Raw genomic sequence first — 22,890 nt, 5'->3', positions numbered from 1 at the left:
TTGGATTAATAACATTGGCTCAAATCTAGGTTGTGCCTTTAGATTTCGAGAAAATAAACAACTAAGGAAGAATATTTTACTTCTCTCATTGACTTCTCAAATCTCAAACCCTGGCCTCGTCTGTTGGAACAGTTTCTCAAGCGGTCCCAGAAGTCTTGCGATGTTGCGCCTCTGGGTTAAGAAACTCTGTGATACAGCTGTCATTTTCAACCAAGGCGTTCCAAAAAAGTATTCTGTAGGTACGCAGATCTAATTGGCCAAACTTCCTGTCACTCTTATGACTTTGGCTATTTTTGACCAATGATGTGGTCGACCACACCTCCCCTGTTTTCCGGTCGTCACTAGTTACCACAGCCACAAAGTCATCACCCCGCTAATTTCAACAATTTATCTTCTTAAAATGTTATTTTAAACCTAAACCTTACCTTAACTACACTGTTAACTTTATGCCTAATCCCAATCTTAATTGAAGACAAAACACTTAATATTTGATTTCATAAATGTTTACGAAAAAGCCACATTTGACTGTGTGACTGTAGTAACTAATGGAAAAGCTTATTTCCTCTACGTACGCCATTCGCCCTGCATGGAGTGGCGACTATATATTTTTTTTGTGTTACACGTGTTCCGTCAATATCGCTGTATTTCTACAGTTGAATTAACTTGACTTGACAAATATCGTGTCGGAACGGAAATGTCACATTTTAAAGTGGGGGCAATGAGAGCGGAGACGTAGTTATCTATTTAGCGACTTGCTTAGCCTCGACACATTTACCGTGAACTATTTAACGTCAGTAGAACATGCCCAGACTGGACATACCGGGCCTATAGGTTGCGATTCTTTCAGACATGGATTACATTTTCCCACGAAAACTTTTCCCGGGTTATTTCAACTCTGGGCCCCCCAGTTCTACGTTTAGACACAACGTCGGAGGTTGGGGTTCCTATGGTCAAGTGTTGGACCTAAACGACCCTCTACACGAGGTGAGTTGTGATTATGAAATCGATGCCCTTTCTAGCTCACTATGTTTCTCCTACTATGCTAAGGATGATCGTAGGCCAGAGTCTTGTTTAAAATCACTTTCACCCTGAAAATCCTTTGCTATTTTTACTGGAGTTTTTTTTAAATGTATGTATTTTTGAATAATTTTAGAAAGACAGTCTACCAAAAGTAGATTGGAAGTTTGAATCTCAACACCAAGTGAAGGGAGAGCCTTGGGTGCCAGTGGAACCTATAGCAATACCACTTCTGCGACCAAAAAGAGGTAGAGGCCCGTCAGTGCATTTCCTATTGTTTGATATGGATAAGATTTTTAGACAATTGCTACTTTTGTGAATGTCACTCATCATTTGAACTGAAATATAATTATTATTATTTTTTTTAGGCCCCAAATGGTCATCAACAGCTCTGTCAGATCCTATGGACTTCTCAGAGCATGTAACAACCTTTTTTACTTACTGATTTAAAAAAAAAAAAAAATCCCCCACTGAGATCACGTGATTTATATTTGGATGATGTCTCCTTTTGTAGATGCAGAACTTCTACCAGTATAAGTACAAGGATGCTTTTTGCACAATGAGCCATATCCTGGGGGACAAATTCAACTTTGGACAGGGGAGGAGAAAGGTGACTGTCCTGATGTCTACCCCCCCCCAATTTTTTTTTATATGATAATGGAATGAAGTTTAACCACCGGCTTTGTAATTTTCCAGGGAAGTGAAAGAAATGCTGTTCACATGTGGCAGATGGAGCATTTCATGCACACATTTAAATACAAAAAGTAAGTACATAGTGAGGCACTCTAAGCCTTATGTCCTAGCCTTATGTCCTAGCCTTATGTCCTAGCCTTATGTCCTAGCCGAGACACTGCTCTACATCGAGGCGTTCCACCAACGGTCACTGTGTACTTTTATAGATGTAGGCTGTGCCCATCACATTCACCCTGAGGTGATTTGAAAGTCCCTGCTATGCAATATCCTGAACCTACCATGGCATGATGTGACGGTCCCGTGTTAGTGGCCAGTGCTGTGGTGTCGGCTTCTGATTCAGTGGTCATCAAGCGCACACAATCCCCTTTTCATCCACTCTACCTAGAAGGGTTATTGCTCAGCAAGAAGCTGTTGAGTCTAGAAAACAAAGTGTGAAATTCTTTCTCCGCTACTTATTTTCCTTGGTGGTGCCCTCTGACTACCAGCTCCCCTGGCTGTCCATCATTGCATTCAAGTTTATAGAAAAGGTTCTCTGTCCTCTACCTGGGGTTTATTTGAAAGGTTCTCTGTCCTCTACCTGGGGTTTATTTAAAAGGTTCTCTGTCCTCTACCTGGGGTTTATTTAAAAGGTTCTCTGTCCTCTACCTGGGGTTTATTTGAAAGGTTCTCTGTCCTCTACCTGGGGTTTATTTAAAAGGTTCTCTGTCCTCTACCTGGGGTTTATTTAAAAGGTTCTCTGTCCTCTACCTGGGGTTTATTTAAAAGGTTCTCTGTCCTCTACCTGGGGTTTATTTAAAAGGTTCTCTGTCCTCTACCTGGGGTTTATTTAAAAGGTTCTCTGTCCTCCACCTGGGGTTTATTTAAAAGGTTCTCTGTCCTCCACCTGGGGTTTATTTAAAAGGTTCTCTGTCCTCTACTTGGGGTTTATTTAAAAGGTTCTCTGTCCTCTACCTGGGGTTTATTTAAAAGGTTCTCTGTCCTCTACCTGGGGTTTATTTAAAAGGTTCTCTGTCCTCTACCTGGGGTTTATTTAAAGGGTTCTCTGTCCTCTACCTGGGGTTTATTTAAAGGGTTCTCTGTCCTCTACCTGGGGTTTATTTAAAGGGTTCTCTGTCCTCTACCTAGGTGCGAGTTAACTCATTTTGGGCGGCAGGCCAAAAGGTACCACAACCTGTTATCAGATGTGATTCATGACATCCCCCCAGCCCTGCTAGCTGATCATCTCCATGAGGAGCTGACCTATCAGAGAGGGCAGGAGCAGTTCTCTGACCATGCCACAGGGGGTGCCATAGGCTACATTTCCTTTACCAACACCAGTATCTCTCAGCAAGGCTGTCTGGTGTACCCTGGGAAAGCTGGCCTAAACAAGCTTAGTATCCTTCAATGTAATCTTATCAGGAAAATCTGTCTTGAAATATTTTTAATGGTGGCCTGCCCTTTCCCCATTGCATTGAGTCCTTCACAACCTGGATAACAGTCGTAGGGTTATTTTTGGCGATTTTTGCAGTTGTTCATTCACTTTAATTCAACCCATTTAAAGAACAACATAAAAAAAAAATCCTTAGTGCAGTACCACAGACTTCCACAGGGTGGTGCTAGAGTTCCAAGAAGGGAAGCCTCCATGTTTTGATGTGAGCCACAAGCCTCTCTCATTCCAGCTCAATGGTACAATCAGACAGATCACCATCGGCCTTCAGCAGGATGAATGTAAGCACAGTAACATCGTTATCATGCATAAATGCATGTGCCATATTGTATCCTGTTCTTTGATGTTCAACTCAGGAAGTAGGTTTAACTGAAATTGTAATTTCCTCATTGCCAAGGGAAAATTTGGAATTTCAGGTTACTTCCCAAATTGAATGAATGAAATTTGAGTTGACCCTAATTCAGGTCATGTTATCTTCATCTATTTCCTTTGTCTAGTTTTGAGTAAACATTTTTTATTTAGGGGGGGGGGGGGTCGCCCCCCTTTTCTCCCCGATCTTGTCTCATCGCTGCAGCTCCCCAACAGGCTCGGGAGTCGAAGGTCGAGTCATGTGTCCTCTGAAACATGACCTGCCGAACCGCGCTACTTAACACCCGCCAGCTTAACCTGGAAGCCAGCCACACCAATGTGTCGGAGGAAACACAGTTCAACTGGCACTCGGGGTCAGCCCGCAGGCACCCAACCTGCCACAAGGAGTTGCTTAATTGGCGCGATGAGCCAATTAAGCCCCCCCCCCTAACCTGGATGACGCTAGGCCAATTGTGAGTCGTCCTATGGGACTCCCGAACATGGCCGGTTGTGGCACAGTCTGGGATATGAACCGGGGACCGTAGTAATGCCTTAGACCGCTGTGCCACTTGGAAGGCATGTAGTTTGAGTTTTAACCATTTATCTTGCTGTTGTATGGACATGCAGCCCAAACTCTTTACATGAGTTTGCAGTGTTAAACTGACTCTGTCTGGTGAACTGACTCTGTTGTGTTCCTACCGTAGGTCACGTGGGGGTGCGCTGTGACCACCTGTGTGGTGTCTGGATGGTCAGTGAGAAGAACATCCCTAAGTCTCTGGAGGTCATTCAGACCAAGCAGCCTGCTACATGTCTCAGTGCCAGGTAGGTTGGAGCGGTGTGACTGAGTCTCTCCTTCTGTAAGTAAGGTAGCCCTCGGCCAGCCGCCGCGTAAACCGGCCAGCCATGGTCATTGCATGTGTGTGTGTGTGTGTGTGTGTGTGTGTGTGTGTGTGTGTGTGTGTGTGTGTACGATGTGGGCAAATAATTGAATAGCGATTGATTAAACATTGACCCACTTGGGTGAACTGTTGGAGTCATAGAAATAAAATCATTGATTCATTGTGCACCCCTAGTATATCTTAACACAATATTTGTTAGCATTTTTTTACGTTATAGCAGTATTCTGCTATAGGCCGTTCTGCTATAGGCCGTTCTGCTATAGGCCGTTCTGCTACAGGCCGTTCTGCTACAGGCCGTTCTGCTACAGGCCGTTCTGCCTTCTGCTACAGGCCGTTCTGCTATAGGTCGTTCTGTGTTCTGCTATAGGCCGTTCTGCTATAGGCCGTTCTGCTATAGGCCGTTCTGCTATAGGCCGTTCTGCTATAGGCCGTTCTGCTATAGGCCGTTCTGCTACAGGCCGTTCTGCTACAGGCCGTTCTGCTACAGGCCGTTCTGCTACAGGCCCTTCTGCTACAGGCCGTTCTGCATTCTGCTACAGGCCGTTCTGCATTCTGCTATAGGCCGTTCTGCGTTCTGCTATAGGCCGTTCTGCTATAGGCCGTTCTGCTACAGGCCCTTCTGCTACAGGCCGTTCTGCATTCTGCTATAGGCCGTTCTGCGTTCTGCTATAGGCCGTTCTGCTATAGGCCGTTCTGCGTTCTGCTATAGGCCGTTCTGCGTTCTGCTATAGGCCGTTCTGCTATAGGCCGTTCTGCGTTCTGCTATAGGCCGTTCTGCGTTCTGCTATAGGCCGTTCTGCTATAGGTCGTTCTGTGTTCTGCTATAGGCCGTTCTGCTATAGGCCGTTCTGCGTTCTGCTATAGGCCGTTCTGCTATAGGCCGTTCTGCTATAGGCCGTTCTGCTATAGGCCGTTCTGCTATAGGCCGTTCTGCTATAGGCCGTTCTGCTATAGGCCGTTCTGCTATAGGTTGTTCTGTGTTCTGCTAAAGGTCGTTCTGTTATAGGCCGTTCTGCTATAGGCCGTTCTGTGTTCTGCTATAGGTCGTTCTGCGTTCTGCTATTGGCCGTTCTGTGTTCTGCTATAGGCCGTTCTGCTATAGGCCGTTCTGCTATAGGCCGTTCTGCTATAGGCCTTTTAGGTCGTTCTGTTTGCTGTCATAGTAAAACGCTTTGTTCTCCTATACTGTTTAGCACTGGTTCTGAATGCGTGTGGTGATTAAAGAGCTGTCTGGCCCTGACAAGCTGGCGTCTGAGAACCTGGACGCTCAAGCAAGCTAGTCTGATGACTATAGCTATGATTGTTCATCACATATATTGTTCATCTTCATGATAGGTTTTCTCTGCATATGTCACTCTGATTTTAGGAATAGGTTTTGCAGTCAAGTCAGTGTTCATGATTATGTACGGTTTCTACTACAGACCAGGAATGGGGTCAATTCCAACCCAATTCAGGAAGTATATTGAAATTCAAATTCTCGTCAATGCTTTTTGAATTTTAAGAAATGGAATTGAAATGTGAGTGTACTTCCTGAATTGACTGTAATTTTTAAATGGAATTGACCCCAACCAACCTTGCTACAGACTCTTTTTAAAATGTAAACCTTTGTATAAACAGGTGATTTTGTTGTCTTTTAGTCCCCATGTCCAGGGAGAGCTCCTGGTGGCCAGTGAGAGTGGAGCTGCCTATCTATGGACAGTGGGCAAAGGGTAAGAGGCTTAGATATCTGTCACTGAACTCATGGCCCTGCCCCAACGATCTACCCTTCTCCTGTTCTCCATGACCCCTCTCCCTAAGAAAAGTGTACACTTTTCCACCATTGTTAAATCCACGAATGGGACTGTTGCCGGTAACAGGCTACACCAGCGGGCGGCAACCTTTTTCCATGTGGAGTGCCGAGTTGTCGTACAATTTCTACTGATCTGCCCGATATGACTTTAATGCACACATTTTCCTGGGACAGTTTCATTTATAAAAGTCTTAATATCTAAAAAATCACTGTCATGTAGTTAGTCATAATTCTATCTAAGTGAAAAAGATACAAATCCAAAATAAACTTCTATTGACATTTTCTATGATGTAAACATAGCAACAAAAACACTATCTATCCTGGTGGATAAAAATAAATATCCTATAAATGACATTGGCTATGCATGGCCTGTCTGCAAGCAACTATTAACTTGGTCTGGCCTGCTGCTTTGGGCCAGACCAAGTTAATAGTTGATGTCCCAAAGCAGCTTGTGCTAGCAAACTTGCAACATCCTTACTGAAGATTGACAGGAGCATTACAAACTAAAGACAATGATTGAAGTTGATAATTCATAAATGGAATGAAATAAACCAAAATATTTTTTTGAAAGTGTAGCCAAGGTTGGGTGCGTGCTCTCCGTCTCTCTGCGTGTAGGGCGTGCTGCCCGTCTCCCGGCGTGTAGGGCGTGCTGCCCGTATCGTCTCCCGGCGTGTAGGGCGTGCTGCCCGACTCGTCTCTCTGCGTGTAGGGCGTGCTGCCCGTCTCGTCTCTCTGCGTGTAGGGCGTGCTGCCCGTCTCGTCTCTCTGCGTGTAGGGCGTGCTGCCCGTATCGTCTCTCTGCGTGTAGGGCGTGCTGCCCGTATCGTCTCTCTGCGTGTAGGGCGTGCTGCCCGTATCGTCTCTCTGCGTGTAGGGCGTGCTGCCCGTATAGTCTCTCTGCGTGTAGGGCGTGCTGCCCGTATAGTCTCTCTGCGTGTAGGGCGTGCTGCCCGTCTCGTCTCTCTGCGTGTAGGGCGTGCTGCCCGTCTCGTCTCTCTGCGTGTAGGGCGTGCTCTACGTATCGTCTCTCTGCGTGTAGGGCGTGCTCTCCGTATCGTCTCTCTGCGTGTAGGGCGTGCTGCCCGTATCGTCTCTCTGCGTGTAGGGCGTGCTGCCCGTCTCGTCTCTCTGCGTGTAGGGCGTGCTGCCCGTATCGTCTCTCTGCGTGTAGGGCGTGCTGCCCGTCTCGTCTCTCTGCGTGTAGGGCGTGCTGCCCGTCTCGTCTCCCGGCGTGTAGGGCGTGCTGCCCGTCTCGTCTCCCGGCGTGTAGGGCGTGCTGCCCGTCTCGTCTCTCTGCGTGTAGGGCGTGCTGCCCGTCTCGTCTCCCGGCGTGTAGGGCGTGCTGCCCGTCTCGTCTCCCGGCGTGTAGGGCGTGCTGCCCGTCTCGTCTCCCGGCGTGTAGGGCGTGCTGCCCGTCTCGTCTCCCGGCGTGTAGGGCGTGCTGCCCGTCTCGTCTCCCGGCGTGTAGGGCGTGCTGCCCGTCTCGTCTCCCGGCGTGTAGGGCGTGCTGCCCGTCTCGTCTCCCGGCGTGTAGGGCGTGCTGCCCGTCTCGTCTCCCGGCGTGTAGGACGTGCTGCCTGTCTCGTCTCTTGGCATGTAGGACGTGCTGCCCGTATCACTAACAGTGTTCCCTCTTGTCATATTTTAGTTTGCAGAAGTTCCGTCAGGAGTACAGTAACCTGTACTTCAATTCTAAGTCGTCATGGAGATGGTGTGACTTCTCTGGCCACCCCAGGGTGATGGTGTATGCTGACCGGACAGGTGTGGAGCTCACTGATATCAGGGTAATATAACACAGTGTTGCTGTGCTGATTTGACAAACCCGTTTCCTAACATTTCTATTCTGAAGGTTTAAACCGAGCCATATCAGATCATCTCTTACGTGTTTACAATTGGAAATGGAACAATATGACTGCTATTTATTAAAATTAAAAAAATTAAAAAATCATCTTGGTTTTGAGAAATATGAAGTGACCTGAAGTTTGGTAGATGTTAACGTTGTGTGTGTCTCTGTCTTTACAGACCAAAGATAGTTGTAGCCACACGCTGTTTCGTATTGGCCAAACTCCTGACTGTAAGAGTGGAGAGAGAGTCATCCTGTCCAATTACCTGAGAGATGTCCACACCTTCCACCACCTCGTCACCACACAGGTGCAGTACCTTTTTAATTAAAGTTCTAATTGACCTATCACATCACGGCTCTACAGTGCCATTCATTTTTATTTGCATATAGCCCCTAAATGTTTTGGGTGCGCCAGTTCCTTGTTCACTTCACAATTCTGGAATGTATTTGGCTGTATTCCAGCTCTAAGGAACAACTCTGTTACAACCCTCACAATGGGCCACATTGACAACAAACGACTCCTGCTTTTGACCTACCAAACAACTCCTGCTTTTGACCTACCAAACGACTCCTGCTTTTGACCTACCAAACGACTCCTGCTTTTGACCTACCAAACGACTCCTGCTTTTGACCTACCAAACGACTCCTGCTTTTGACCTACCAAACGACTCCTGCTTTTGACCTACCAAACGACTCCTGCTTTTAACCTACCAAACGACTCCTGCTTTTGACCTACCAAACGACTCCTGCTTTTGACCTACCAAACGACTCCCGCTTTGACCTGTCCAAACGACTCCCGCTTTTGACCTACCTCAAACGACTCCCGTTCTTTGACCCACCAAACGACTCCCGCTTTTTTTATTTGACCCACCAAACGACTTTGGCTGTATTCCGCTTTTGACCCACCAAACGACTCCCGCTTTTGACCCACCAAACGACTCCGCTTTTGACCCACCAAACGACTCCGCTTTTGACCCACCAAACGACTCCCGCTTTTGACCCACCAAACGACTCCCGCTTTTGACCAACCAAACGACTCCCGCTTTTGACCAACCAAACGACTCCTGCTTTTGACCTACCAAACGACTCCTGCTTTTGACCTACCAAACGACTCCTGCTTTTGACCTACCAAACGACTCCTGCTTTTGACCTACCAAACGACTCCTGCTTTTGACCTACCAAACGACTCCTGCTTTTGACCTACCAAACGACTCCTGCTTTTGACCTACCAAACGACTCCCGCTTTTGACCTACCAAACGACTCCCGCTTTTGACCTACCAAACGACTCCCGCTTTTGACCCACCAAACGACTCCCGCTTTTGACCCACCAAACGACTCCCGCTTTTGACCCACCAAACGACTCCCGCTCTTGACCCACCAAACGACTCCCGCTCTTGACCCACCAAACGACTCCCGCTCTTGACCCACCAAACGACTCCCGCTCTTGACCCACCAAACGACTCCCGCTCTTGACCCACCAAACGACTCCCGCTCTTGACACACCAAACGACTCCCGCTCTTGACACACCAAACGACTCCCGCTCTTGACACACACAAACGACTCCCGCTCTTGACACACCAAACGACTCCCGCTCTTGACCCACCAAACGACTCCCGCTCTTGACCCACCAAACGACTCCCGCTCTTGACCCACCAAACGACTCCGCTCTTGACCCACCAAACGACTCCCGCTCTTGACCCACCAAACGACTCCCGCTCTTGACCCACCAAACGACTCCCGCTCTTGACCCACCAAACGACTCCCGCTTTGACCCACCAAACGACTCCCGCTTTGACCCACCAAACGACTCCCGCTTTTGACCCACCAAACGACTCCCGCTTTTGACCCACCAAACGACTCCCGCTTTTGACCTACCAAACGACTCCCGCTTTTGACCCACCAAACGACTCCCGCTTTTGACCCACCAAACGACTCCCGCTTTTGACCCACCAAACGACTCCCGCTTTTGACCCACCAAACGACTCCCGCTTTTGACCTAAAGAAAAGCCAAACCAATCAACTTGTTGTGAGTCTGTTTCTTCAGATGTTCTTGTGATCTTTGTTATTCACAGCACTCTGCTTACGTCATGGATGAGCGTTTCCCCTGCCTCCCCATGATCCAGTGGGATCACATGATGGAGCATCCTCCCATGTTTTCCCAGGTCGTGGCGGGGTTGCCGTCGGGGGGCGGGACTACCAAGGTGCTGCTGGGCTCTCAGAGATCACAGGAAGTGATCCTGCTACAGTACTCGGGTGTGTGCAGTCGTTCTAGAGTGTGTGTGCCAGGTTGGGGTTTTTGTTTGAGTAAATCCTGTGCATCAGGCTACTGCTGACCAACCAGTCTTACTGTGCACCTGGATAGAAAATAAAAAAAACTTTGTCATTGAGCCTGGAGTTCCTGGAGCACTTGCAAATAAAACAAATACTATATGAACCAAGGTCTGTCTCACTGAACAGAGATGCATAACATAATGACTATTTGATCAATGTTATTTTCTATTATTTAACTTTGGGAGCAAGTAGATTAAGAACAAATTCTTATTTTACAATGACTGCCTACCCCGGGCAAAACGCTCCTCTAACCCGGACGATGCTGGGCCAATTGTGCGCTGCCCTATGGGACTCCCGATCATGGCCAGTTGTGATTCAGTACCGGAATCGAACCAGGGTGTCTGTAGTGACGCCTTTAGCACTGAGATGCAGTGCCACTCTGGAGGCACACATGGCTATTGACTTTCTATGATGTCTACTGTTGGGGCGGCAGGGTAGCCTAGTGGTTAGAGTGTTGGACTAGCCGAAAGGTTGCAAGTTCAAACCCCCGAGCTGACACGGTACAAATCTGTCGTTCTGCCCCTGAACAGGCAGTTAACCCGCTGTTCCTAGGCCGTCATTGAAAATAAGAATTTGTTCTTATTAACGGACTTGCCTAGTTAAATAAAGGTAAAAAAAAATAAATGAACTGTTCCGTCTGGTTTTCCAGGTGGTAGGGAGGAGGCCTGCGTCACCAGAGGCCCACCTCGGGCCTTGCTCAGCCCCAGAGACAGCCTTGGACACCTGCCTGTCCAACTCCCCCACAGACAGCACCATGCCCAGGACAGACTAGCCAATCCTGCTGCTGGTAAGCACTGTGTAAATAAAGCTGTATTGAAAATATGTCCCTACATTTACATTTACATTTAAGTCCCTAAGCATGTTATGTTTGTTTATGGGATGTTATTGTAGATGCGTTTATTGTAGATGCGTTTGGTGAGATGTCACTGATGTAATGCCAAATCCATCATCACTTAAATGTTTACGTATCTGGCGAAATTACATTCAGTTGAGTTTTCTCATTGAGCTTAATTAGTGAAGTTGGTGCTTTTATGTTGAATAGGCTCATAAACTCACGTTTTCTGTCCTTTCAGGTCTTACTGTCGTCCATCAGAGCCGAGCCAAGGAGGACTGTATCTGTGTGCTGCAACTCACTGAGGCCGGAGACATCTTTTACCACACGCTAAAGTCCCAGACTGAGTCCTTCAGTAAAGACGACCCACCGACACCAACCCAGAACTCCGTGGGACCCGAGGGACGTAGCGGAGATGTACAGAGACTAAAACAACCAGTTGATACATTAAGAGAAGGGCTGCATCAAACGTTCGGAACCCCAAGAAGCAGTACCCTAGATGAGACATGGTATTCCTCTGGACCGCCGTCTCCTGAGGGTGACTCTGGGTTCGAGGGAAGGGGGCAGCCGTGGGACACACTTAGGGCTGGACTGGAGATGGTTATCAACGACCCTCATGACGACCCGTACCCGACGCTAGCAACAAACACAGGATTAACTGATACTCAGGAAACCATTGCTATAGTTCCTCTACCTACAGCCCAGTGTTTGGACACTAATGTTAACATTAACCCCGTCAGGCCAAAGGTTAAAGTCAGTGATGAGGCTCTGTTGATTTGGAGGAAGTGGTTCCTCAAACTGTTCAAGTGCCCCTGGGAGCGCCGCAATCTCCCACACAAGACCACAAAAACCAAGGATCTTCTACCCGACGACAGCCTTCAGAGAGACCCGTTGGAAGATCACTGTCGTTTGACCCTGAGGGAGGACCTGAGGGAGACCATGAGGAATGGTAATGTTCTCGTCCACAGAAACACCTGTCTCAAACCCCTGGCTCTGGTCCCTGTCCCGGCACCCGTGGAGCCCTCTGAGTGGGCTGATGTGCTGAGCGAGAGGATGAGTGCATCGTGGGAGCCCGGGCTGGGGGGATGGAGGAGCTGGTGGGAGGAGAGGCTGGGGCTGAACCGAGAGGAGAAGGTAATGCATCTCTATTCTTATTTTATCATCTGTGTATCTGGACCACGTTGTCCTACGCTGCAGATATGACATCAATAGAGCTGACCATGATTCCTTGTTCAACGTGTCGGAAAGGCATGTTTTGTTCTCGTCGTTATCTATCTGAATGTTCCATTGTTTCCTTCTGAATGCTCCCGCTGAGGTGGTGGTTATTGTGAATGTTGGTTTTTCACCCTGTCTATACATTTCCCAATTAGGACAATGGAGATGTTGATTGACATATTCGTTGGTTGATTTTGAAGGTGGAGGCTCTGCGGAGGAAGAGGAGGAGACAGAAACGGGCGAAGGCTCACAGTCGTATCGACCTATCGGGCAGCTTCACCTCGTCTGTCAGCTACCAATCAGACCTGGACAGCGCTTCTCTCTCCGGTTGGTCGTCGGCAGCCAGTCAGTACGCCAGCTCCGATGTAGACAGTGTGGCCACCAGCTGCGACAACACCAAGTGGGTCACCCTGTCTGAGCCGGGTACACCGAGGGCTACCACACCAACACGACAGACCAGTAGGTCACAGCCCACAACACCTCGTAGGGAGTTTGGTTCAAAACCAACTAAACCACTGGAGCAGCTTAGTAGTTTCCTCTCCCAGCCCACTATCCCCCATACACAGAGCAGTAGTAGTTCACAGCCCACTATCCCCTATTCACAGTTCACTAGTTCCGAGCTACTGTTTACACCCAAAAAACAGCCCACCATTGGTAAGTCGTCACCCTGGACAACAGCAGGTTCTGACTCCAGCGCGGCGGACATTTTGAGAACGGTGGTGGCAACCCAGAAGCCCAAGCCACAGAATCAGGATTATTTAAATTCTCTCTTTGGATCCCAGGAGCCTATGGATGCCTCACAGGGAGTAGGATTTAACGAGAGCAGACACAATACTCCTGTGGCCACCTCTTCTCAGCTGTCCTCCATCTCTTCTTCACAGAGGAACCTGAAAGTGGGACTAACCTCCTCACAACCCAAAAGGAAGAAGTCTCGTATGGGTTTCTGATCGGAGTATTGATGGATGTAGCCTCACATCCAACAGTTATTTTTCAAATGAGATGATTATGATGGATGGAACTATGACGAGGCATCTTTTTCAACCTTTGGTTGTTTTTTGTTGGTTGATTTCACGTTTTACGCAACAGGACTGTGAAGTGTGAATTGGCTATTGAGAGATTTCTGGAATATTCTAGAAACCAAAAGCATTGAAGTCACTTTTTTTTTTTTTTTTTTTTGGGGGGTGTTAAAATAAAATCTATATGCATTAATATTGTTCTAGACCAGCATCTTATCTATTATCTGACTGCAGCAGGTTTGGATGAGCGACTGACTTTGGTTATGTGACAGTACAGGAAGTGTGAATTGCCTACTGACTTTGGTTATGTGACAGTACAGGAAGTGTGAATTGCCTACTGACTTTGGTTATGTGACAGTACAGGAAGTGTGAATTGCCTACTGACTTTGGTTATGTGACAGTACAGGAAGTGTGAATTGCCTACTGACTTTGGTTATGTGACAGTACAGGAAGTGTGAATTGCCTACTGACTTTGGTTATGTGACAGTACAGGAAGTGTGAATTGCCTACTGACTTTGGTTATGGGACAGTACAGGAAGTGTGAATTGCCTACTGACTTTGGTTATGTGACAGTACAGGAAGTGTGAATTGCCTACTGACTTTGGTTATGTGACAGTACAGGAAGTGTGAATTGCCTACCGACTTTGGTTATGTGACAGTACAGGAAGTGTGAATTGCCTACCGACTTTGGTTATGTGACAGTACAGGAAGTGTGAATTGCCTACCGACTTTGGTTATGTGACAGTACAGGAAGTGTGAATTGCCTACCGACTTTGGTTATGTGACAGTACAGGAAGTGTGAATTGCCTACCGACTTTGGTTATGTGACAGTACAGGAAGTGTGAATTGCCTACTGACTTTGGTTATGTGACAGTACAGGAAGTGTGAATTGCCTACCGACTTTGGTTATGTGACAGTACAGGAAGTGTGAATTGCCTACCGACTTTGGTTATGTGACAGTACAGGAAGTGTGAATTGCCTACCGACTTTGGTTATAAGACATTTCTAGACCTAGAGCATCACTCAATGTTGTCCAGTTATTGCCTCCGGGTTGCTATATTGCAAGTCGTCGTGTTCAAATAGGCCAGTACAGGCATAATCTGACTGAAGCAAAAACATTTCAAATAAGTAAAAGAAAGACCAGAGATTCAGATGTCCAAAATAGTTTTTTTTGTTGTTTTTGTCATACAACATTGGCAAAAAAATTACAAATAAGTTAATATCTACAAAGGTACTTATTCACAGCTTTTTCTTTTTACACACATACATACTTTTTATACAAATGTACATTATGACAAACTCCATCCCATACATTTCTTCCACAGAGCTAGCTACATACCAGCCAAATATAAGTTACCCTACAACCTAAAAAAAAGAATTGGCAAATTTAGAGGTTAACAAGACCACACACACACGCAAGTGGTGTTTTCCTGTATAATAACATGCAAACAGATGTCGTCTTTTGACCGTTGAACCTTGTAGAGGGAAAACCGAACCATCAGGCAGTGAACACAACTCAACGATAACATGTCATAGGAAAACTATGTAACGTTGTTCTTACTCCCCAGACAAGTCTATTGTACCTTGGCTGTGTTCTATAGTGCATCCTAAATGCTACACGATATATCTCTCTCTAGCGCACTACTTTGTGGCCCGGGGCTCATTCGGCTCTGGTCAAAAGTAGTGCACTGGGGTAGGATACTAATTTGGGATGGTCTGATTGTAGAATGTTACAAATCCAAACATGCAACAACACTTTTTTTTTAAAGCTACAATCTACAACAACAAAAAGAGTATAAAACGTTTTATCTTTGAGTTGATTCATTCCGCCGCCCGTCAGGTTTAAGTTTCCCCATAAATGCATTTTTGTTTAGCTTAAAATAAGATGCAGTATATTGATTGGTTTGTAACAGGCCAAACACTGGTAGCCCTTTTGAACTAACAAAATTAAATATATTATATAGTTTTTTTTTTTTCTTTTTTCTGGGTTATATTCACCAGGAACCAAAATGGGCTGTCGCATGTTAAACGTGACTTCCTAAAAATAAACATGTCGAACGCTACGAAACGTTTCACTAATGAACATAACCCTACAGTATGGTGGTTGTGGAACCCAGGCACTGTGGCTCCTTCACAGGGGGTTGGGATGGTGGTATTTGTTTCGGTGGTTGCTCTGGCAGCGGAAGTGAAGAGGAAAGTAAGGTCCCTCTGCATCAGAACCCAGGGAACTGCTCAGGCTCTCCTCCCCAGAACTCATGTCTTCACACGAGTCCTCGCTGAAAGAACAAAAGGGGGGGAGACAATTTAATACGTTAATATTTAATTAGTTCAAATCAAATGTATTTATAAAGCCCTTCGTACATCAGCTGATATCTCAAAGTGCTGTACAGAAACCCAGCCTAAAACCACAAACGGCAAGCAATGCAGGTGTAGAAGCACGGTGGCTAGGAAAAACTCCTTAGAAAGGCCGAAACCTAGAGAGGAACCAGGCTGTGCGGGGTGGCCAGTCCTCTTCTGGCTGTGCCGGTGGAGATTATAACAGAACATGGCCAAGATGTTCAAATGTTCATAAATGACCAGCATGGTCAAATAATAATAATCACAGGCAGAACAGTTGAAACTGGAGCAGCAGCACGGCCAGGTTAGTTCTCATCGTTGATCCTGTTTGCAGTCAATGTATCTTCATCCTTACTATTATTGTTTGACTACAGGATTAATCCCAACAATTCAAGTCCTCTTCGGAATGTGGAGGTGGAACTGGTTGTGCAACAATGTGGTTGAGCAGTTATGGCAACTGGTTGCTAGGCAGGTAGGAAGTGACAAGTCACTCACCCGCATACATGTCATGTCTGAGTAATCGTGAGCAACGTGAAGCAGACAGGGATGGGCCTCTGTAGACAGGCTGTAGGGCTAGGTTGACTGACGCAACAGGCAGGGCCGTGACGTCACAGAGCGGATGAAACCCCCTCCCTTACGAGTCACAGGTTGCACACAGGATTACTATAGTATACCGTAAGAACTGAAACTAGGAGTGGCCATACACTGGAGGGGTGGGGCTTAATTGTCGGGTGAGGTATTTAAATGTGCCCTTATAAACTGAACCAAAAATATAAAATGCAACATGTTAAGTGTTGAACTGAAGTATTTCTGTGTAATAAAGCCCTTTTGTGGGTTAACTAATTCTGATTAGCTGGGCCCGGTTCTCCCAGCAGGTGGGCCCGGTTCTCCCAGCAGGTGGGCCCGGTTCCCCCAGCAGCTGGGTCCGGTTCCCCCAGCAGGTGGGCCCGGTTCTCCCAGCAGGTGGGCCCGGTTCTCCCAGCAGGTGGGCCCGGTTCCCCCAGCAGGTGGGCCCGGTTCCCCCCAGCAGGTGGGCCCGGTTCCCCCAGCAGGTGGGCCCGGTTCCCCCAGCAGGTGGGCCCGGTTCCCCCAGCAGGTGGGCCCGGTTCCCCCAGCAGGTGGGCCCGGTTCCCCCAGCAGGTGGGCCCGGTTCCCCCAGCAGCTGGGCCCGGTTCCCCCAGCAGCTGGGCCCGGTTCCCCCAGCAGGTGGGCCCGGTTCTCCCAGCAGGTGGGCCCGGTTCCCCCAGCAGGTGGGCCCGGTTCCCCCAGCAGGTGGGCCCGGTTCCCCCAGCAGGTGGGCCCGGTTCCCCCAGCAGCTGGGCCCGGTTCCCCCAGCAGGTGGGCCCGGTTCCCCCAGCAGCTGGGCCCGGTTCCCCCAGCAGGTGGGCCCGGTTCCCCCAGCAGGTGGGCCTATGCCCATGGCTGCAATTTACTTTTGAAATAGTGTTTTTTTCCCCCCCGTTTTTTTTCTCTTCGGTATATTGTCTGGGGATTTTCCAACGTTTTCTGTTGTCATACAGTGTGTGTATATAAACGAATCTCGTAATACTGTGTCCTCTCCAAGAATGTACTTTTCAGGAATGTATGCCTACTGCCAATGTTTTTGATGAGCACGTGGGAAGTATTTCTTCCTTCCTACGGGTACAGTGTTCATGTATTCCTGGTTACCTTTGGTCCCAGCAGTCCTCGGGAATGGTCGGCAGTTCAGGGACGTTGCAGTAGCTGGTGTGTAGGTTCTGAGCTGTCCTTCTCGACACGATCCAGACGAGCTTCTTATTGTTGGGTCTGCTACATTCAGGGGAAGAGTAGTCAGACAGACACTTGGCTACGAGCCCCCTCCAGTGTAGCAGCTCCGTGTCGGTGATCTGTAAAAGAAGACCGGGTCATCATAACATTGGACACCGTGGAAAAATAATTGACAGGGTCAGAAAATACCATTGGGATGGATTCCAGGTGTTGTCAAAGGATGGCAGTTCGAGAACTTGAGGCCGAGAATGTAAAAGGGCCCCTTTAAAAAATGTCCTCCCATATGGGTCAGTTGTCATACGAGACCTTATGGACAAGGGCTTAAGGGCTTTACAACATGTAACATTGGTTCCAGGGTCACAAAAAAATATGTTTGTGTGCAAATATGACAGGAAACTGATTGTGTTATTTTGTTAACCAAAGGAATACTTTTAAAAATTATTTTGTGATAAGTTCTCAAGGCCTTTGACACTACAGTAATGGTTTACCTTCAGATGTCTCTGAACACTATGTGCTATTTCTAGCATGTCAACAGACTGCATGGCTTCAATCTCTTGAGTGAGGAGGGACAGGGCCAAGATGGACGGCTGGAAGAGAACAAAGCAGAAGAAAAACTGTACATCACAAACTGCTGCCTTGAGGTCTACTGGAATATGTCAACTAGGCCTATAGACGCTGGGGACTGCTAATGCTCTGGGGTCACGCCTTACTTTAGCTTTGGAGAATGTGATGCGGCAGAGGCAGGCTTTGAGGTGGGCCTCTAGTGTGTCGAGGTTCAGGGCCTCCTTCCTTTATGAGAGACACAATTCATTTGAATCAGTTCGATGGGAAAACAAGGTTATTAGGCTACTTTGTTACATAACTGATGGTGGGGAACGTGTTATCTGAGAATGTTCAGTAATGCTGTTCCAATAGATAAAACCAGTGCTGTCCTTTCACAGTCAGGAATAATGTCACTTTGGAAACAATGATGGGGGGGACGAGCTCCGATTGGTATTTTTATTTGTGTATAAACTCAGCAAAAAAAGGTCCCCTTTTCAGGACCCTGTCTTTCAAAGATAATTCATAGAGAATCCAAATAACTTAAAGGGTTTAAACGTGGTTTCCCATGAACAATTAATGAACATGCACCTGTGGAACGGTCGTTAAGACACTAACAGTTTACAGACAGTAGGCAATTAAGGTCAGGTATGAAAACGTAGGACACTATAAAGAGGCCTTTCTACTGACTCTGGAAAAACACCAAAAGAAAGATGCCCAGGGTCCCTGCTCATCTGTGTGAACGTGCCTTAAGCATGTTTCAAGGAAGCATGAGGACTGCAGATGGAGCCAAGGCAATACATTGCAATGTCCGCGCGACAGGGAGACAGGACGGACAGTTGATCGTCCTCGCAGTGGGAGACCACGTGTAACAACACCTGCACAGGATCGGTACAGGATGACAACTGCCCGAGATACACCAGGAACGCACAATCCCTCCATCAGTGCTCAGACTGTCCGCAATAGGCTGAGAGAGGCTGGACTGAGGGCTTGAAGGCCTGTTGTAAGGCAGGTCCTCACCAGACATCACAGGCAACAATGTCGCCTATGGGCACAAACCCACCGTCGCTGGACCAGACCGGACAGGCAAAAAGTGCTCTTCACTAACGTGCCGCGGTTTTGTCTGACGGTCCGATTCGCGTTTATCGTCGAAGGAATGAGCGTTACACTGAGGCCTGTACTCTGGAGCGGGATCGAGGTGGAGGGTCCGTCATGGTCTGGGACGGTGTGTCATTGCATCATCGGCCGGAGCTTGTCATTTCAGGCAATCTCAACGCTGTGCGTTACAGGGAAGACATCCTCCTCCATCATATGGTACCCTTCCTGCAGGCTCATCCTGACATAACCCTTCAGCATGACAAAATGCCACCAGCCATACTGCTCGTTCTGTGCGTGATTTCCTGGAAGACAGTAATGTCAGTTTTCTGCCATGGCCAGCGAAGAGCCTGGATCTCAATCCCATTGAGCACGTCTCGTCGAGAGCCACGCAGGCTCCGAAACACGACCCTGCCAAGCCGCACTGCTTCTTGACACACTGCTCGCTTAACCCGGAAGCCAGTCGCACCAATGTGTCAAAGGAAACACCGTCCAGCTGGCCCGGCCCGCAACGAGTATCTAGAGCGCAATGGGACAAGGAAATCCCGGCCAGCCAAACCCTCCCCTGGGGTGGCAGGTGGCCTAGTGGTTTGAGTGTTGGGCCAGTAACCGAAAGGTTGCTAGAACGGATCCCTGAGCTGACAAACCCACTGTTCCTAGGCCGTAATTGTAAATCAAAAATTGTCCTTAACTGACTTGCCTAGTTTAAATAAAGAAATAATTCAAACCCAGACGACACTGGGCCAATTGTGCACCGCCTCATGGGTGTCACGGCCAGCTGTGACAGCCTGGAATCGAACCCGGGAGCTGTAGTGACACCTCAAGCACTGTGATGCTCCCCCCCCCCACATCACCACCACAAGATCCCAGTTGTCTTGACAACACCATGATGATAAGTCGGGCTGTGATGTTATGGAATTTTGGATGACCGTGATTGGTCAGATATGTCAACAGCTGCTTAAAGTTCATTTCTAGTTCATTATGTCACCATTGCTATCTACAGAATTAGGCTATTTTGTTTTATCTGTCATAATTGGTGCCTTACCTGTCTGAGGTGTGTGAGCGTGTGATTCTATGGTATAGGTGCAAAAAGGTTAAGGCTGTGATGGCTTCGAGTTGGAAGTTGAGTTTCTCTGAAATTATCTTCTCCATGCGAGTGAGGTCCGAAACTGTAAACTTGCACTGGCTGATACGAATAAGTTCATTGGTGGAAGACAAGTTACAATCCTCTTCGACTGCTTTGGCTGCGATGTGGAGGCAGCTGATGCTAATGCAGGCTAGATGTTTGGGTTGGACCTGAAGAGGAGTAACACACACGCACACAAAGGCTTGTAATTAGTGGACATATGCAATCATTAGTCAAGCCACCTCCTTTTTCATTTTAACTTTTAAATGTTCATGCTCATTTTTTACATTGTGTCATTGTTGTTTTTGTCAAGAAATGAGAACAAAATGTTACATTTTTAAAGGATTGAAATTATTTCTGCAGTCTGCTTTTATTTGGTTTTTCATCTCACCTTCATCATGGCCAAAAATCTATCTAGCAGGTTGACTGCCAGAACGAAGGTCTGGGTGCTGTACCCAAAGAAACTGGTTAGGCTCCAGAGGTCTTCCACTTTGACGTCCCTACATTTAGCTGAGATTCCTTGGCTGGCATTCTGTAATTCAAACATTTTAGGCATTAAATGTGTATTAATATGTAATAGGTGATAGTTAAAAAATATATTTGTTTAACCATAATGTTATTGTTACAGGATTTATATTTAACAATTTATTTATAATAATAATAATAATAATATTGATCGTACAGCATATTTACTGTACTGCAGTGAATATCTATCTACCTCTCTGGTTGATTCGATCAAGTGGAGTCCCGTTTCTTTCGGAAGATAATTCATCTCCTGTTCAAAATTGGTTTTCAGCTCCCTCATAAGTTTAACGGCTTCCATCTTTTAGACTGTATTGTTACAGAAATCTGAAATCCTTCCACTGTAAAACAACAAGAGTCTGATGTTAATGGTTGTCCGTTAACGTTACATTCATTCACCCAGGCGATAGGTTCACGGTCTGCCTCCCACCCCCCCCTCTCTCAACTGGGATACGGTGTCAGATGTCTTAGGTTAATAACGTTTACATACACCAGAACAAACCCCACTTAGAGTGAAAAACAGTTTTAGTTATGCTAAATGTTTTGTGTTGTGAGACACTAGAAAAACGGATAATACAGCAACACGGCGTTCGCTTGAATCTATTAGACGGCAAATAAATGCTTCAAATCGTCGACGGGGTGGGGGGGTTATTCTTGTTCTCGCCGAGGTCAGAGTTCATCCCCTGGCAATTCCCTTCGATTTTCATAGATCTTGGTGTTCAATCGATAACATTTTAGTCTAATAAAAGCGGGTTGCAGATACTTGTCGGTGATGTAAAAAAAACAACATGTTTTTTTTGTGTAAAATCTCGACTGCTCTATGAGGAAGTAGCGCAAACTAAACCAGCCAGGGTATAACGTTAGCTAACAGAGACGATAAATAACAAAGCCAAGGCAGCGAACTGGGTTATCTAGATTTTTCGCTGTGAGAAAATCAATTGAAGACGCCAAATTTCATCGACAAACCATTAAAAAGGCAAAACCAATAGAGATTTATAGTGCCGTTTTAAAATCATAATCATGATTTAAAAAAACATTTAATCCTGGCTTCAGGAAGGAATTAATTGAACTAGATACAATAGTCTTACAATAGCATTAGAACATTTCACATTACCTCACATCTATTCAGTTTTCTTGCATCTCGTGTACAACTTTATGAATTTCAATATTTACCTGTTATGTTAGTTACATCGATATATTCTCACGTCCCAAACTATTGTTTGTTCCTTGTAATCTCTAGTTTCTCATTTCTTTTCTCTTTTTGTTGATGTTGAGAATTTCCACACCCAGAAACGGACGTCAATGTCGCGTCAGCCAATCACGTCCGTAGCTATCCACCTTGTTTTGACTTGTCGAGGAAAGTCTGCCTCCTTTTGTAGTTTACTACTATTTAGTACTTATTAAAGAGTTGATAGTGCTAGACACATTTTATGTTGTAATGAGTAACGTGGTTAAACATTACTTATGAATGACAATGGATTTAGTACGGAGGGTTGTTTTTCTACACCAGCTCGATATTGACACTTCCACGAACCAATCATCTTTCTCCTTTTTTCCCGTTCAAATAGTCCGCCCAAATTGTTTTATTTCTATTGGATGCCTGGACAAACCCTTTTACTCACGATTGGTTAGAAATAATTAGCTCGGGATTGTATGTAGGGCATTTAAACATTAAACGACATATTATCCCTTCTTTTTTTTCTGGTCCAACCAACTGTCTGCAGAATATTTGGGAATTTGTTCTTTACTGACTTGCCTAGTTAAATAACTGTTAAATACATTGATTCAGGGATGACTAGGGGAATTTATGATAATACTGTTATAGTCGGTATTACTGATACGGTGTTACTGTTCCTGCACATCACACAAAACCCCAAGCACCGAGTTGGATTTATAAAGCAAAATCAATCATTCAAAGAAAATATGTATACATGCAGTTAGGGGTGATGCATTGGCAGTAAATCATTTTCCAGGTTTATGATTACTGTCAAGAACAAGGTGTAAGTATGTGGTCTCTCTGTTTTATGTCCCCTATGCACAGTATTATCACAAATAGTGGTTTATTTATCTGTTTTATCTGTTTCATATTCAGACGTGGTTGGCAAATGGTAAA

At 46.5% G+C, this 22,890-nt stretch overlaps 2 protein-coding genes and 1 long non-coding RNA gene across 3 annotated transcripts; 1 reads left to right on the top strand and 2 right to left on the bottom strand.

Moving 5' to 3' along the window:
- Positions 1 to 373: 373 nt before the first annotated feature.
- taf1c (TATA-box binding protein associated factor, RNA polymerase I subunit C) lies at positions 374 to 14,575 on the top strand. The gene is made up of 16 exons (XM_052458591.1): positions 374 to 984; positions 1,154 to 1,265; positions 1,386 to 1,438; positions 1,532 to 1,627; positions 1,714 to 1,781; positions 2,836 to 3,083; positions 3,289 to 3,417; positions 4,189 to 4,306; positions 6,021 to 6,092; positions 7,821 to 7,956; positions 8,195 to 8,323; positions 10,090 to 10,270; positions 10,998 to 11,135; positions 11,422 to 12,314; positions 12,596 to 13,394; positions 13,684 to 14,575. The coding sequence occupies exons 1-15, from the start codon at positions 850 to 852 to the stop codon at positions 13,340 to 13,342; spliced, it is 3,255 nt and encodes a 1,084-aa protein (XP_052314551.1). The 5' UTR covers positions 374 to 849; the 3' UTR covers positions 13,343 to 13,394; positions 13,684 to 14,575.
- LOC127906445 (uncharacterized) lies at positions 8,341 to 9,494 on the bottom strand. Its single transcript, XR_008061387.1, has 3 exons — positions 9,091 to 9,494; positions 8,598 to 8,697; positions 8,341 to 8,547 (listed from the first exon to the last, which is right to left on the bottom strand). It is a non-coding gene; the product is annotated as an uncharacterized LOC127906445 (long non-coding RNA).
- Positions 14,559 to 22,132, bottom strand: LOC118391594 (cyclin-G2-like). Its single transcript, XM_035783111.2, has 8 exons — positions 21,951 to 22,132; positions 20,974 to 21,118; positions 20,647 to 20,787; positions 20,175 to 20,425; positions 18,205 to 18,283; positions 17,983 to 18,081; positions 17,417 to 17,613; positions 14,559 to 15,687 (listed from the first exon to the last, which is right to left on the bottom strand). The coding sequence occupies exons 2-8, from the start codon at positions 21,076 to 21,078 to the stop codon at positions 15,543 to 15,545; spliced, it is 1,017 nt and encodes a 338-aa protein (XP_035639004.1). The 5' UTR covers positions 21,079 to 21,118; positions 21,951 to 22,132; the 3' UTR covers positions 14,559 to 15,542.
- Between the last annotated feature and the right edge of the window lie 758 nt (positions 22,133 to 22,890).

This window comes from Oncorhynchus keta, chromosome 12 (assembly GCF_023373465.1).
Source record: "Oncorhynchus keta strain PuntledgeMale-10-30-2019 chromosome 12, Oket_V2, whole genome shotgun sequence".
In the NCBI taxonomy this organism is placed as follows: domain Eukaryota; kingdom Metazoa; phylum Chordata; class Actinopteri; order Salmoniformes; family Salmonidae; genus Oncorhynchus; species Oncorhynchus keta.
This window is presented reverse-complemented; position numbering and strand designations above follow the sequence as displayed.

Bases quoted from the DNA above. Each gene is read 5' to 3' on its own strand.
- taf1c (XM_052458591.1), top strand. From the start codon at position 850: ATGGATTACATTTTCCCACGAAAACTTTTCCCGGGTTATTTCAACTCT. The intron at 3,084-3,288 runs GTATCCTTCAAT...GCAGTACCACAG, and splicing joins AGCTGGCCTAAACAAGCTTA to ACTTCCACAGGGTGGTGCTA. The intron at 10,271-10,997 runs GTGTGTGCAGTC...CTGGTTTTCCAG, and splicing joins GATCCTGCTACAGTACTCGG to GTGGTAGGGAGGAGGCCTGC.
- LOC118391594 (XM_035783111.2), bottom strand. From the start codon at position 21,078: ATGGAAGCCGTTAAACTTATGAGGGAGCTGAAAACCAATTTTGAACAG. The intron at 20,788-20,973 runs GTAGATAGATAT...TTTGAATTACAG, and splicing joins TGATCGAATCAACCAGAGAG to AATGCCAGCCAAGGAATCTC. The intron at 18,284-20,174 runs GTAAGGCACCAA...TCTCTCATAAAG, and splicing joins CGCTCACACACCTCAGACAG to GAAGGAGGCCCTGAACCTCG.